We start from the raw sequence: 16,660 nt of genomic DNA, 5'->3' as shown, positions 1-16,660 counted from the left end.
GGACAGCAGCGGCCTTAACAATGAGGAACTACGGGCCAATAGATGTCACTGTATACCCTGCTAGGTAGTGGTGGTGGCGGCAGATAGCGAGGCAGTGGCACGGTGGTAGTCGCGGGAATGGAGGTTAAGTTGTGAAAGGGAAGTTATGATAGAAAAAAGAGAAGTACGAGGGAGGTTATAGTGAATGGTGTAGATTGAAAGGGGGTAGATGCTATGGAAGGGATGCGATGATGGAGAGGAGGTACTATGGGGAAGGAGATGGGGAATGGTGTAGCTGTGGATTGACGATGTTGGTGGCAGAAATGTGAGGGAAAGTAAAGTGCTTCTGCTTCTTACAGTATTTTCTCTCCATTAAATCCCATTAAGATTCATTCCTTTAGTCCGGTAGCGTTGTTATATTCTTTGTTACGTTAGGATTAGATGATTTTATGAAGTTTTATGGCTGATCTCTAACAAACAGTTAAGAATCTTTAGCTTCGTACATTTCTGACTTGCAATATATTCTTAAACACTGTACTCTTAAACACTTTGACCTCTCAGCACAAGTTTAAAAGGCCACGAAGACGATATGTCGAGTTCTCGTGAATATTTTTTTCCTATTTATGATACAGAATCCTTACTGAACTATCACCAAAGCACTCTTGAAAACCCTCAGTAACATCTATTGCAGCCTGTTAAAGCAAAATAAATTGGCTTGTCTCTAAATTCTCCCATTACTATTTTCTTTTTTGGAACAACATTCCAGCGAGATTTTTTCTATTATTTCATTTCATTTTACCTTATTTATTAATTCATTTCTCCCTTTAACGATCTCCATAGATATAAAAAGCAAAACAAAAGACCGAAACGTTTAAGAATACGAAACAATGAGAAAATAAGTTAAATAATCTCTTACCTTTTTTATCTCTTCTTCTTCTTCTTCCTCTTCCCAAAGTGGGCACTTGATGTGTAGCTCAGAACCTGACGGGAAATAATAGAAATAGTTGTTACTTTTCTATTTTATTAGGGCGGTTGTTACACGAGAGCGGGGCCTTGTAAGAGCTTGAAGTTTTAGTTTATGCATGGAGTCAGTGCAGGAGAGAAAGAAAGAAAGAAAGAAAGAAAAGACAGAGAAAAAGTTCCACAGATATCACGTTACAGTAAGGAACACTGAAAAAATTTAGATATTTATAAGCCAAAAGTTCACACACACACACACACACACACACACACACACACACACACACACACACACACACACACACACACACACCAGGGTCCAATGATGCGCTTCACCAGGAGGAAGCAAACACCAGCACGGATGAATGGTTGAGGAGGAAAAGATGACCACATAAAGAAATATGTCGAGTCATTGTTGAATGAATCTCCTGGCGCCGACTTTTTGTGTGTGTGTGTGTGTGTGTGTGTGTGTGTGTGTGTGTGTGTGTGTGTGTGTGTGTGTGTGTGTGTGTGTGTGTGTGTGTGTGTGTGTGTGTGTGTGTGTGTGTAGGACCTCCCATCCGAAAAACATCACGGAAACCAGCCAGACAATAAGCCAAGCAGAAAATAAGCCAGCAGGCAACAACCCCCCCCCCACACACACACACACACACACACACACACACACACAACTATTACTACCGCGGTCGAAACAAAAACGATAAACAACAAAAAACCAGCGAGCAAAACTTGTAATTGCAGGAGGTTTAACTTCGTCCAAAACCAATACAAAGTTAAAGAAAAAACTGGAAATCAACAAAAGCAGGGACCGAAATAGCTAAACGTTTTTTTCTCTTCCTCTTCCCCTCACCCAGAACTCCCGAGGGCGACACACGAGTCCAAACCAGTGACACTCTTGTACTTTTATGTTGACCCTTACGAGGAAACTTTCTGGTTGCCTTTGATTCACCTGTTTCATCTGTTACACGAGGGCAGGTGGGATGAAGGAAGGGTAAGAGGGTGCGGATGACAGAGAACGTATGACCAGCGTATGGAAATAGTTGTAGGATGCTCTTCTCCCCATTAACTCATTCACTACTACAGATAACATCCAAACTTTATGAAATTACTTCTTGTTCGTCAAAATAAGGCATAATCATGAGTGATGAACGTAAATGATGTGTAACCAATACATTACTAAAAATACTGTCTTGAATTCGACATCTCTTGACCTATTCAATACTTAAGACATTTCGAGGCTTCCTGAAATCATCTCCCGTCACTCATAATCAATAAAAAAAAAATCATGATGGGAGTAACCATAGTTACTCCCGCCAATAACTAAATGCGTAAGTAAAATATCACAAAAAATACCATCCTGATTTTGATAATATGCTCTTACGACATCTAGAACGTAATGAAACTAATACTGTAGTAAAGAAAGAGATAAGGACAGAGACTTTGTGTGGGAATGAGTGGGAGCAAAACACTTACATGACACACGCGTGAAAACAGTTCAAGGCATGGGAGGAGCAACCCCAATTCCCATTCCCCGTGGACGAGTGAGCGCCGTGCTGCGTGTGGCAATAAACATGACAAATGCCGCCACTAACTGTCGAACGTTACTTCACTCATCACAGTTCATGAAATGCACAATCTGAATGTGAAACATTCAAACACCTACAAACACATATCTTTTATAAGAATATCACGAGACAGCCTAACATAATATATTCATGCATGTAACAACTTCCTCCATTCTTGAAAAAAAAAAAAAAAAAACGGATTTCGAACATATAATAATTCATAGTTTAACTGCATAAGAATATTCGAATGAAAGAGTTCAACTGTATAAGTAGATTAAAATAAAACTATGAGGATAATTTTCTTGCATTTCAGGCCACGAACTGAACAATCATCCTTTCTAGTGCATCACAGTACGCCATCACTACACACTATTCACCTTTAAGTCAAAGCTAATCCCACTACAGCACACTATACACCTTTACCTTCATGCCTAAGCTAAATCTACTACAACACACTATGCAATTCACCACAAACCAACTCATCTACAACACGCTGCACCACCCTCTGTCTCTCTTTACAATATGCACCACAGTAACACCCTCTCTCTCCATTCCAGTATGCCACAGTGGGGAGCGCGGCGTGGTGCTGTGCCTGCTGGAGGTGGGCCGCCTGGCGCAAGGATGGTGGGGCCTGGAGCCTCCTGGAATCATCAAGCTGGAGCGGGAGATGGACGGCGAGGAGTGGTCTGGCAGGTACGTGACGAGAGGCGGGGCGTGGGAGGCGAGGGATGAGTGGGCGAGTGAGAGAGTGAGGTGCCAGATGAGACGCTACAGGGAAGCAATATGTGTGTGTGTGTGTGTGTGTGTGTGTGTGTGTGTGTGTGTGTGTGTGTGTGTGTGTGTGTGTGTGTGTGTGTGTGTGTGTGTGTGTGTGTGTGTGTGGAAGTACGTGGTAAGAGCAGCAGAGCAGAAGTGAGAGGAGTGAAAGAGTGCGTGAGTGTGAGAGAGAAGCGAGGGAAGGGGAAGAGTGGAGGAAGACGAGGATAAAGGAGAGGGATGATGCGCGTGACAGAGGGAAGGGAGGGGACGTGTGAGGAGGAAGAAGAGAAGGAAGAGCAGGAGGAGGAGGAAGAGGAGGAGGATTTCTATGAGAGAGGAAAGCTGAAGGAAGGAAGTGTAGTGGCTGTGACGTGAGGGACAGGAAGGGAAAGAGAGCCACGGCCAGAAAAGAGAGGAAACAGTAAATGAAGGAAGGAAACAATAGTGACCTACACTAAAGAGAATAAATAAACAAATAAAGAAAGATCAGAAACTATAACAATAAAGAGGATGAAAAGGAAAAAGACCAGTAACCAATAAAAAAAAAAAAAAAGGGAATTTGATACAAGGCTGGTCACCCCACACAACACACACACACACACACACACACACACACACACACACACACGTTCAGTCACCTTACAAGTCATGCGTCTATGCCTCGTCAGGAGATATCTACCTATCCCCACTAGCCTCCTCCTCCTCCTCCTCCACTTCTAGGTTGCACAAGGCGTCTCCCGCAACTTTACTACCCGAGCCACTCTCAGTTCTTAAGGAGACTTGGTGGGTGACACACTCGAGTGGTGAAGTGTGTGTGTGTGTGTGTGTGTGTGTGTGTGTGTGTGTGTGTGTGTGTGTGTGTGTGTGTGTGTGTGTGTGTGTGTGTGTGTGTGTGTGTGTTTTGTCAGCCATATACTTCCTGAGGTAAGCGAATGACTGGTTATATCCATATGTTTTCATCAGTTTTCTTAGTAACGCAACAATACTAATTCACGTTCAGCTCGTAATACCCTCGCTAGTGTTTATCGGTACCTACGGTGCATGACAAAACGTTAAATTCCCTTACTGTTGGGGATAAACAATTGATCCGTGTCAGTTTGTTACTCCTCGTCTCAACGCCTTGTGATCCAAGTTGTCCTTTTCACTATATACGAAAGTAAAGTACCATAATGATCATTCGAGACTTGATCTTCTCCTGACTAGTTCCGCTATGAAGCTAAGGACTCTTATCTGACAAAAGTCAAGAAAAATATATTAAAAAAAAAAGCTTCTCAATCCTTGCCCCGCTTTCCCTTTTCCCACTGATCATTATTTCTTTTTTTTCTGTGACCAGTCTGTACTATAATAATAATAATAACCAAAAACAACAACAACAACAACAACAACAACAACAATGTTCAAGCAATAACAATTACCAAACCAAACTCAGAATCACCATGTTTCTTCTCGAGGAAGGAAGGAAGGAAGGAAGGAAGGAACTGAAGTTAAACTCGTTAACTTAAATTATTCACAACTAACTACATAACTAACTCCACGTACGAGCGAAGACTTGAGCTTAAACTCACCCACCCACCCACATTCCAACATGACTTACTTGTGTAGCATCTTGATATAATCTACGTAAATTAATCAAGATTTTAACGACGTCACGCCTCTACGCAAAGTGATGCAGAGATGTGAGACTGGTGGTGAAGTAGAGAGGCGTGGTGGGATGGATGTAGTGGATGTAGTTAAAGGGAAGGGGTTTAAGGAAGGTTGGGAGCTGGAGGTGGGGGAAGCGAGAGCAAAAGGTGGGGAAGAGAGGAGTAACAGGGTGGGAGAGGTGGAGTGATGGTAGACGGAGTAAACAAAGAAACTGCAAGGTGGAGAAATAGGAGTGACAAGGAAGAGGAAGATGGCTGGCAGGCGAAGTGGATAGGATAGAGGTACTAGGAGGCGGAGATGAGAGTGAAGGACTAAGAAGAAGTAGAGTAAGGAGGGTTGACAAACTGGAAGAGAAGGAAAAGAAGAACAGAAGACGGAGTAAGGAGATGTGAGGGACTGGGAAGTGGAAATGAAAGGAGTAACAGCCTTGGAAATGGAGTGAACAGTGGAGGACTAAGAAGTAGAGAGGAAAGAGGAGCGACAAGCTGGAAGAGGAGGAGGAGAAGGAAGGAGTAGGAAGGAGCGAGAGAATGGGAGGTCGAAAAGGAGAGTGGTATCAAGCAGGTAGAAAGAAAAGAGGAAGTGACAAAGTGGAGGTGAAATCTAGAGAAGGAGCATCAACAAAGAAGTGGAGGAGTGGGTAGGGGAAGAAGTGACAATGTGGAGGAGGTTGGATGACAGTCCGAGAAGGGAAAAAATTAAGACAGAGAGGAAGAGGAAGAGGATGAGGAGGGGGAGGAGGAGGAGAAATAAAGGAAGAAACGAGCATAGATAGGAGTGAGGAGAAGTAGAGGAAGGAATAAGCATAGGTAGGATAGACAGGGTGGTGGAGATGAGGTGACAGTTTGACAGTCTGAGGGGAGGAGCGTGAATTGGGAGAGCATTAGTGCCAAGGTGCCTTTCACGATGTCAGGGTTTGCGGTTAAGACGCTGGGCGGGGGTCGAGACACGCGCAGCCCCGCCACTAAGTAGGACAGCCAGAGGGGAGACGAGAGCACAATTACACACTCACGCTACTCACGGATCATTCTCAGCCCCCTTGTGCGCATCTTAACGTGAGAAAGTAACGCCCAGACCCTTGGACCCACACACACATAATGACAATGAAGTGCTTTCTTAACAACGAATATCAATGCAACACTGTTATGATGCTCTTAGCGGAAAAGATAACAAGCAAATAATAATAATAATAATACAATGATAATCTTGCTTACATAACAAAAAAATCTACGTAACCTTATCATGATGCTCTCACTGGAATAGATAAAACACAAAAAAATTAAATTGATGAATTAATAATAGTAATAATAATAATAATAATAATAATAATAATAATAATAATAATAATAATAACAATAATAATAATGATAATAATAATAATAACGTCCAGAATCTTGCTTACTGAACACCAAAGATCGACACAACCTTACAATGATACTGCTCATCACACTCCGAGGAACACAAAAGGAGAGTGGAGAGCCTTGCTTACCAAACAACAGACATCACCATAACCTCGCTATGATACTCCTAGTGGAATAAATAAACACCCCACAACTCATTATCACACTCCGAGGAACACAAAAGGATAAAGAGTGGAGAACCTGGTTTACCTAACGCCAAGGATCAACACAGCCATATTATGATACTCTTAGTGGCATTAATAAGTACTTACGTAATCTAATGACAACAAAAAACGTCTCGGATTCGACTCGAAGATCTTATCCGAGGAAATCATGGTTTTAGGTCACCTACTTCAGGTAATGGGCTTAAGTATTTGCGTCACGACACCATACTGTTTCCTCCACGAGTATTATTGGAGGTTCAAATTGCTTATTACTGCCTGTGGTGTTAGGTGGTTGGTGGGGAGCTTCATTCATCCATAAGAGAGATACCAAGCTAAAGGATGCGGGAATTGAAGAAGAGGTCATGAGAAACAGGAGTAGAGGACGGAAGGAAATGTAACCAAGGCATTCTGAACACTGGTATTTGACTTTGTGATGTTGATGCGGTTAATGGCAAGCTTGATTTATCCTTAAGACAAGAGATCAAGAAAGTATAGAGAAGAGACAGGAATAACGGCGGAAGGGAATGTAACCTAGGCATCCTAAACACTGATGTTTAATTTTGAGAAACTTACGTGGTGATATCGTTCAGTATTGTCAAAGAAACTGTCTAGACTTCCCCCTTTTTCCTCCCAAATGGTCACGTTGATGCGACGCCAAAATGGAAATCAATCAATCAATACCACCATACCCTCCTCGCCTCCCCCCCTCTTTTTTCATCTTCCATACGCGCACAAGTTAAAACGATGTATTGCCATCCACGTTACGTATCATTTTTCTTCAAAGGAGTGACAGTTATGGTACATCAACTTTTCAGAAAGGAGCCAAGGCATTTACATAAGTCTAAAATGTTGTGGCAGCCAGAGAGACAGACAGACAGTCCTTCAGCTGCCAAATGGGAGGGAAATAACCTCTGTTCAACATGCATAGAGGATGGCTAGAACTCAGTGGAGCATTAACCTAGTTCGTGTGAGAGAGAGAGAGAGAGAGAGAGAGAGAGAGAGAGAGAGAGAGAGAGAGAGAGAGAGAGAGAGAGAGAGAGAGAGAGAGAGAGAGAGAGAGAGAGAGAGAGAGAAAGTCTGCACGTGCTAGATCGTAGTTGCGTCACGCCATAGTGAGGTGGCATAACGTGGCAATGGTGGTGCTTGTGGTTGTGCTTGCAAGAACAGATTGAGAGAATGGGAGTGAATGTGCGTGTTGTGGTGATGGTGGTGGGGAATGGTGATGTGTGGAGGTGGTGGTGGAGGTGCAAGAGCTGTGGTGATGAGGGTGGTTTTGGTGGTGAGGGTGGCGAAGGAGGTGGGTGCAAGTGTCATGGTGGTGATGCTGGTAGTGGTGATGGTGGTGAGCAAGGAAACTAGAGCTTAAGGAAGAACAAACTCTGTAAGAAAAGTGGATGTTAACCTATCATCAAGTAAGAGATGGCAGCGTTTATTTGTCATCCAGAATCTAAGCTTCCTTATGCTCAAGTTTCCATGTTGGTGCGGGTACGTGACTTTGGTGGTGGTGGAGATGGGTGGTGAGTGTCGTGGTGGTGATGGCGTGGTGCGGTAGTGTCCTTAGTGGTGTTAGTCTAGAGCCCACCACCATCACTGCCGGCAGGTCTGACAGCGGGTACTCAAACACCTCCTCCCCGCGAGGCTCCACCCTGACGCTGCACCCCGCCGCGCCCAGCCCCCCCGCCGCCGACCACACCAAGTTGCCCAGGTAGGTGGTGTTCTTTCTCCCTCACTAACTCACTTCCTCCTCGTAAAAAGTGCATGATTTTCTCTCTAATCTAAGGGTACTGTTATAGTTAATGGCGATACAGTACCACTTTAAGCTATATTGTTAATTATGGCCACCCTCAAGTTGTTCATCTCACTATATTCCCATATGGAAAGAAAAAAAGATAGGTGTCATTAACTACAAACTTATGAATCTAAGAATCTTACAAGAACGCTTAAATCAGTAAGACGCAATAATGAATGGAGGACTTCTATGCACGAATATGGTGAAAGAAGAAGCTTTTCAGGTCAACCGCTCAGTACAGTGGCGCCGCGTAGTGACAGTTTGGAAAGTCCCCTATTTGACTGATACTCGAAATTTTCTATTGCAAAATCAAATTAAGATCTTTACAAAAACGTGTTGGCAAGCAGAGGAGACAGGATTACTTAAAATAAGGTACAGTACATATACACAGTACACAAACCAGGAGCACGGGATACATGAGATAATAGCTACAGTGGTAGCCTAGTGAACTAGGCTACCATTCTAGTGTTTAATTCCCACCACCACTCCTGTTATTCAAATTTATTTCCATTGTTACTATAATGCATCTCCACCACCATCACCAATGCTACTGTGACTTCAACACTCACCATCATTCGAGTTTGTAGCAATCCCGCCGCTACACACCCACCACCTCGCCCGTCACAAGCGCAACTGTTTACTTTTAGACCTTACTTTTTAATAAATTGGGCACTGGCAGGTCGGCGCGTGACGTCACGAGTTACATGCGCAGACTTGAGTAAAGTGGACCCTACACGATCAATATTATTGCGCAATATATTGACTCATTTTTATTGTGCAATGAAATATCAAACTCTTTTTGATGTCTTCAATATATTGTGTCATTCTTCAATACCGCCCCTTCATTCTCAATAATGTGCAGTACGGAATATTGTGCAATAATATTGATCGTGTAGGGTCGGCTTAAGTGTATGATCTTTGAAATTATTCCCTGACTTGAAAACATAAATTTCCAGGACTAGAGAGTCTAGAATGAAAGCCTGTACTCAAGTGTATATCCAGCTTCACCAAAGCTACAGCATCAAAGACCGAAATATTTTGAGATTAGTGTACAAGAGGTCCCTCAAGAAGCGATTAGTTTTTTTTCTTTCCGTTTTTTTTTTTTTTCTCTCTATACCTCGAAGTAAAACTTTAATACTGTCATGGAAAGCATTTTTTTTTTCTATCATAAACCTGTTGATCAACGAGCCACGTCCCTTCCACGTTGCAGCAACCAATCACATCCATTATCCAGCAAACGACAACTAATAACATGAGTCAGGACGGGGAGGGAGCTTATCCATCACTTAACTAATAGCATGCATCACAAACAGGAGTGGGGGCACGTCCATCAGGCATAAATAGAAAGATAGATACATCTTTGAGCATACTTGATCCTCTGCCCACCAGGCCGCTGTCAGCCCCAGGTCACCTGCCCCTCGTGCCGCGCCTCGTGCTGCCCAACACCTCCACACACACCCAGACTGACGCCCCGCCGTCCGGCTCATCCTCTCACACCCCAAGGTCCAGCATCCCTCGTCCAGCCAAGCCCACGCCGCCCCCCAAACCTGCCTCCATCAGGAGAGCAGTTTCCAACTTGGCGCGGCGCCCCACCAGCATACCCTGCAAGTCAAGGTCAGACAGGCACCCTTGTGATATTACACACCCATGGACATTCTAAGTTTTGTCCTTCATAATGAGTAAAGTAAATTAGTAATAAGATAGAAAATTAGTCATGACAAAAATAATTAAGGAGTTTTTTTATTTATTTATTTATTTATTTATTTATTTATTTATTTATTTATTTATTTATTCATTTATTTATTTATTTATTTATTTATTTATTTTATTTTATTTTATTTTTTATTTATTTTCAGTTACAAAATGATTGCCCACTATTGTGGCCCTTGAAAGCTAAGGTACACACATGAAATTAAAATTAATAGAAAGTATATACATATATATAAACACAATATCTAGTGATCAGTAATGGAAGGATGAGATAAATGTTATTAATTTGGCTTGCCAAAGAAGGGCAGCAGGGAGAGGATGAACGCAGAAGATTGGGAGATGCTGTTGTCCTCCAGTGGAAGTGTAGAGGCTGATGATGATACACTAATATTTTTTGTTATTGCAGAGGGTGGTCAGGTGCCAAGACCACCCCCACCACCCCAGTGACGACCCCCACACACTCTGCCAAGCCTCGCCTCCCGTCGGCAAGAACCCCTCGTTCCTCGGGTCGCTCCACCCCCAACACCACCCCCACCACACCCACGCATTGTGAGAACCCTCATCTGTTTTGTATGTTGCAGGCTGCAGATTGACAACCAAAGATTATTGAGAAATACAGTATTCAGTGCACGTATAATGAGCCTTCAAACTGCATCAGCAAGTTTTACTAAATGTGATATATACTTATAATAGTAACTGAAACCTAAAAACTTTGTGAATTTCCATGTTTCAAGAATGTGTGAAAGAGAAGAGAGAAGTGGAAGTATTCAGTACCTTAGAAAACTTCCCACTTGTCATTAATTATTATAATAAAACTTTCAGGAATGACTAGACTTCATAGAGTTCCATCTAATATGTAACAACAAACCAACTTCAGTTTTTCTTTTTCTGCAAGTGAATGTGATTATAAAAACTTTTTTTCTTTTTTATCATGAATACCCTTGTTGCACAAATGCTAGCATAAGAATATTCATGCAGTACCTGAAAAATCTAGACATTTCCTGAATAACAGAGTAAAATCTTATAAGTTGTAGTGGTGGCAGTCTTTGTTGACCAAACTGTACTCAGACTATATTGATCATTATGCTCAGATTGTTAAGGTGACAAGTACATTGAGTGTCTTGTCAAGGGGTTCCTCAGTCACTCCCTCTCAGCTTAACTCTTTAGATCAATTTCTCTGTGCTTCATGGCACAACACATTACAGCATTACTTCCAAATATTACACAGTTATATAGTTCCATTCAAAGAATCCATACACATCAACAACTTCCCCACAGGTCGACGATACATCTCATCCCTGCAGCGCACACCGGCTCCTGCCCCTCCACGGCCCCTGCCTTCCTCCCGCCCTACATCACGACCCTCCTCCAAACCCCCATCACGCTCCCCCTCCATCTGCAGTCGTCTACAGGAGTGCTACAACACCGTCCAATCAGATAGTGTTACTCAAGCCCAGAGAACTGATCTTGATAACAAGGTGAGCATGTTGACTTGAGGTGAAAGAATCTATTTCTTTACATTTCTTTACTGAATATGCTTAGTACCATCTTCAGAACCCTTGTACTGCTTTGTGTGGTTCAATTCACACTAGTAAAAATAATCATCCAGTGCTCTGGCAGTCACACATGTAAATCTATTAAGTTCACAAACTGTTAACTTTAATCTACATTCAGACCATTATAATGAACCTCTACTTCTCTCTTGTTCCCATATATTCCATGTTTCAGCTCCATACTATGCTATTACTCCCATTGCTCCCTCACAACTTTACATTAATCGCTTGTAGTCTACATCTAAACAGTGTTCATAGTAATTAAATAGCATTAAATATATAAGCAATCTTTCAGTGAATACTTCTCAAACAGATCAGTTCACTTTATGCTAATATCTTTTGTCTTTTTATATACAGGTTCTAGATATTGCTAACCAGACTCAAGATTACTGTGGCTGCAAGGATGAAGACTGCCAGAAGGCTCACATCAAGAGGGTAGCCGACGGCAAGTATGAGATCTGTGGCAAAAACGTCTATGTGAGGGTAAGTGAACCAGGGCAGGGTAAGTACACAGACCATAACCTGACCATCAGTGGAATGAATGCAAACCCAACACCTTCAGTACATTGCTACAGTATTCCTTTCACCATACTTGTTATATATTAGAAATATACATATGCAACAGGAATTCTCCAAGTCTGAGCATAAAGGACATGTTCTTCAGAATGCACTTATGTCTTGCTGTGTCTAGTCTGACATATTGATTATCTTATTCACACACTTACATGATCTGTGCATAATAAGATACGAGTGTGTGTGTACCTTGAGCCTTACACACATTACTAACAAGATTGAGAAATAACTTACTAAATGGTACTCTAATTAATTATATAAAATGAAAAGAATGACAAGAGTTACATGTGTTAGCACTAATATTAAATTATCTGAAATTATTTAATGACAAAAATATGATTATTCTAATACTAACAAAAAAAAAAGAAAAAATATTTGAAAAATCACAAAAAATGGCAAAATCTGGCACCAGATCAACTTGTATCACTGAGGTTCAAACTGGTTGGTTCTGTAGTGTTTCCTGTAGTGCATGTGTCTGATGTCTGTGTCAAGGGGGCCACACACTATGCTCACTCACAATTTGGTTCCCTTGCAGTTTCAATCAGCATGCTTCTGTCTAAATTATAAATTGTGTATTGTATATGGTCTGCTTGAATGTAATGTACTGTAGTACAAGTATCTTTTCTATGTTCTTTGTATGTGCTTTCTAAAATTTCATATATCTTCCTGCTTTTTGTTATCTATTAATTTATATGTAATCAAACTTTTTTTGTTTTTCATCCCAGCACAGTAAATCCTTCAACAAGACTTTAGTTCACAGGAACAGATCACCCAGCTCAGCACTGTCTCCTTGTAAACATAATGTAAAATTTCATTTACATTTTTTAGAAATGAAAAAAAATTACTGAAATTTTCTTATCTGATGATTTTGATATAAAATAATTAGTTCTAATGATGCAGGTATTCTTTTGGTTACGTATTAAAGTTTTCACATGTTTCATGTGGTGTTATGCAGATACATTGCCACACTGTGGAGCAGTTCTTAGAAAGGATCACACTCTATAAGACACCACGCCGGATCTTCCATTGTCCTCGTGTGTGTGACTTGTATGGGACAAGGGGCTGCCACTCCCCCTCTTTCTGTTGTAAAAATGTACTTGTCATTTTCTGTTTTTTCTGTGTTTTGACTGACTTGACTGACTTTGATAACATATTTCACCCAGTCATATGTCATTTTCAGTAAATAAAAATAAATGGTTTTAATCTAAAATGTGTGATAGCAAAGCAATAAATAGAAAGTTAAAAATATTAAATTAACACATCAGTAACAATTTTGTTTGCATTATTTTGTTTGTAGTAGTTTGTAGTATTTTTTTCTTTTTTCATGCACTTTATTATGAAAGGTTTTAACAAAAATATATCATACATCAAAATTATTTCTCGTTTGAACTTGGCTCTAGTTGCAAGGAAAAAAGTCCCAAAATTACAGAAGAAAATCATAAACAAAGCAATAACAAAGTTAAACACAATAAGATGACTATTATGTTTTATGAAATATTAAAAGATCATCAATTGGAAAACTCATAGCTGCACACACACAGATCTAAACCTTGAGAAAATAATGAAAGTTGAAGTAAGTGCATACCGTCTTAATCTATGGTAGATTTTTTTGTTATTACTCTTAATCAAAATCATTTGAGTGTAATCCTATTCAGATTCTTAACTTTGCTAATGAACTGGGAAATATGAATGCACTTGCTAATGAGCTGGAGAAAATGAATACACTTCCCATTATAAACAGAAATGGCAATAAAATAATTGCTGAATACAACTCCTTGCACCTAGAGCAGCAGCACTTAGGTTTGCATAGAGTGTCCTAGCTAGGTGTATGAATGTCTGGCGCACACTGTCGCTGACCCTGCTCTGTGTTGCTAGCCCCCCAGCAAGCCGTCCGTGAAGCTCCAGGTTCCCAACTCCACCTCCAGAAAGAGCCACACCTCAGCTCACTCAGATGTAACCTTTTCTTTGGATTTTCTTGTGTTTATTCATTTATTTACTCTTTTAGTTATTTAATTTTTTCATTATAATTTTGTCATATATGGTAAAACCTCATTAAATGTAACAAAATGCAAGATCAGTAAATAAAAAAATGGTAAATGTATATAGAACTTCACTTGCTAAATCAAGTGGTTTGATTTAATAAAAAAATGTGGTCTGAATATACACACATGAAAGAACTAATGAACCAACACCTTCATAACAAGTCACATGCAAGGTTTTTGTATCTTACAAACCACATACCATAAAGTACCATCTTGATCCAATAAATCCAGGTTTGACAAAGTTGAGGTTTTGCTGTACTACTTAAAAAACAATGTGAGGGCCATTCTCTTGAAATTTGGGATTTACACAATTGCAGGATCTCATATAAAAATATCACATAAGTTTGCCCATAATTACAAATACATAAAGAGGATTTGTGATTTTTTTTTTTTTTTTTTTTTTTTTTTTTTTGATGGGGGGATGAAGATATCACAGAAAACTCTTGTATTAAGAAAATTACAATACTAATAACAATGCAAGGATATTTCTTTGTTCTAGTTCTTATTGGAAACAACAAAAGGCACATCTGCTGTAACTAAGGCACTGTGGGAGGCTTAGGATAAAAACAAGCATTTGTGGAGAGTGTCAGCTGATGGGAAGATAATAAAACATGGATGCTGGGAATGTGTCACATATTTGATATTAGGCGTGAAATCAGTGCAAAACTTGCAAAAAAAACTATGTATGAATGTCAAGACTGGAGAATTTAGAGACCAGTGAACTCAAGAATCACAGAACTTGAATAACACACAACTCACACACTGTATGCCAAGAAAATTCCTGAGATCTTAAACAATTCTTCAGCAGAGAGAATTATTTTGATTTTGCCAAGTACTCCCTAAGAATACAGCTCAATACGTGCAATACTTTGAGCCCTATTTGTGCATGGAACCCATCTGCAATTGTGCAAATCCTAATTGTGACCCAGGGAATTAAGGTCTGATAAGTTATAATTTAGACAAATCAAAGTGCACAGTTTTAATTAACCAGTTACAGAAGTATTTTTTATTCCCTTATTTTGTGTCATTTTGAAATTTTTATAACTGAAACAATCTGATAAACCTTTTACACAAAGTTTCTAGAATAGCAGTTGATATATTTTGTTTTTTAAACAGAACCGCCGAATCCCAGTTGCACCTGCAATGGTCACCACTTCCCTAGAGCCCTATGTAAACACCACTAGTTTTGTTTGGTTTTATTGTCAGTTTCTTTCTTCTTTAATGTAAATCTTTGAAATCAGTTTTGTTTCTCATTCCTGTGGTGGCATGGAAGGAACCTTTGATGTTACTGTCAGTAGTCACCAGCATGCTGACCTGTCTCACTGTATGTCATAGATGTGTGCATGTAATACTGCATCAGAGTAACACAATAATGCCTCTTTACCTTAATATCTGATATTTGTCTATGAACCACCAGTATTTTACATTCCTTATCACAAAATTACAAGTATGGTCTATAATACAGATTTGATATAAAATATGACAAATAAGGTATACATTCAAACCAGGTATTAAATATACAATAATAACATAAAGTTCTACACTTGCATATATCACAGCATGCATTTAGATAATTCTTCCTCTATGTTCTCCCTGCAGCTGCTGAAAGGGAAACACGTCATGGTGAGGGTCGGGGGCGGCTGGGACACCCTCGAACACTACCTTCTTCGCCATGACCCTAAACAGGCAAGTTAGGTTTACTCTTGCATCAGTCCATCATTCTTTTAGGATGGAACTAGTTTAAAGCTATATTGTTATCATTATCATCACCATCTATCATCATCATCATCATCACCATCATCTTCATCATTTTAAAAGGCCAGTTCCACATTGTCATGGGTCAGCCCATGTCACCAAATGGTAGCTTAACATTACATATATGTTGACTTTTCTCTCACCAATACAGCACATGGAAAAAGAACAGAGTTTAACTGTAATGCCAATGGATGTGATGCAGTTTTGAGAAGCTGATGGACTGTTTGGAGTAAAATTAATAGCATCATTTTTACAATTCCAACTCATAACATAAAACAAGAGCCCAATTTTGAAGCATGTTTTCATATAGTATCAGGAATGCATTAAATGCTCATTGAGTCAGAAAACAAGCTTCTCCTGCACTGTGAAGTTGGCTCATGTGCAGGAAAAGTAATACAGGCTGAGTGATCATTTCTCATTTTGTGAAAGGTTTGCTAAATAAACACATGGAATATTTTTATTTGGCATTATGCATTATTACTGTCATAGATTGTAGGTCTTCATGTCTCCTTATTTTTTATTTTTATACAGTAGGTTCATGATTTTCATTTCTTAAAAGTATATGAATGTAAAATAACATATATCCAGATTCAATAGAGATTATTCTATTAAAGGTTTGAGGTGGCATGTCCTATTGTTTTTTGCAAATAAAATCTTAACAAAGCGTCGAACAAGGATGCTATTTTGGTAGTGGATGTTTTAGACTCTGATCTAATTGGAAAAAATATGCTTTGGCATCATATGTGGATAATGAAGGCAATTATAAG

General features: G+C 40.0%; 1 protein-coding gene and 1 long non-coding RNA gene across 9 annotated transcripts in view; one reads left to right on the top strand and one right to left on the bottom strand.

The window, feature by feature from the left end:
- LOC135101760 (uncharacterized) overlaps positions 1–9,086 on the bottom strand; it is a 62,547-nt gene extending 53,461 nt beyond the window's left edge. The window contains exons 1-2 of the long non-coding RNA XR_010269376.1: positions 8,830–9,086; positions 896–960 (exon numbers count right to left, since the gene is read on the bottom strand). This is a non-coding gene — a long non-coding RNA (uncharacterized LOC135101760). The remainder of the gene's footprint in view (positions 1–895; positions 961–8,829) is intronic.
- The window catches only part of LOC135101757 (nascent polypeptide-associated complex subunit alpha, muscle-specific form-like), a 190,186-nt gene that overhangs the window by 164,147 nt on the left and 9,379 nt on the right, over positions 1–16,660 (top strand). For 3 of the 8 annotated variants that reach the window (XM_064006039.1, XM_064006042.1, XM_064006041.1), the window contains exons 6-16: positions 3,062–3,197; positions 8,072–8,176; positions 9,650–9,874; positions 10,377–10,519; positions 11,249–11,448; positions 11,881–12,006; positions 12,822–12,899; positions 13,052–13,189; positions 13,972–14,049; positions 15,255–15,308; positions 15,738–15,824. In XM_064006039.1, coding sequence (XP_063862109.1) covers positions 3,062–3,197; positions 8,072–8,176; positions 9,650–9,874; positions 10,377–10,519; positions 11,249–11,448; positions 11,881–12,006; positions 12,822–12,899; positions 13,052–13,189; positions 13,972–14,049; positions 15,255–15,308; positions 15,738–15,824 — 1,370 coding nt within the window. The remainder of the gene's footprint in view (positions 1–3,061; positions 3,198–8,071; positions 8,177–9,649; positions 9,875–10,376; positions 10,520–11,248; positions 11,449–11,880; positions 12,007–12,821; positions 12,900–13,051; positions 13,190–13,971; positions 14,050–15,254; positions 15,309–15,737; positions 15,825–16,660) is intronic. The other 5 variants (XM_064006043.1, XM_064006044.1, XM_064006045.1 and 2 more) reach the window with 5 other exon arrangements.

The sequence above is a fragment of the Scylla paramamosain genome, chromosome 7 (genome assembly GCF_035594125.1).
Source record: "Scylla paramamosain isolate STU-SP2022 chromosome 7, ASM3559412v1, whole genome shotgun sequence".
Lineage (NCBI taxonomy): Eukaryota > Metazoa > Arthropoda > Malacostraca > Decapoda > Portunidae > Scylla > Scylla paramamosain.
The sequence above is the reverse complement of the archived record's forward strand: the minus strand, read 5'-3'. Positions and strand labels throughout refer to the sequence as shown.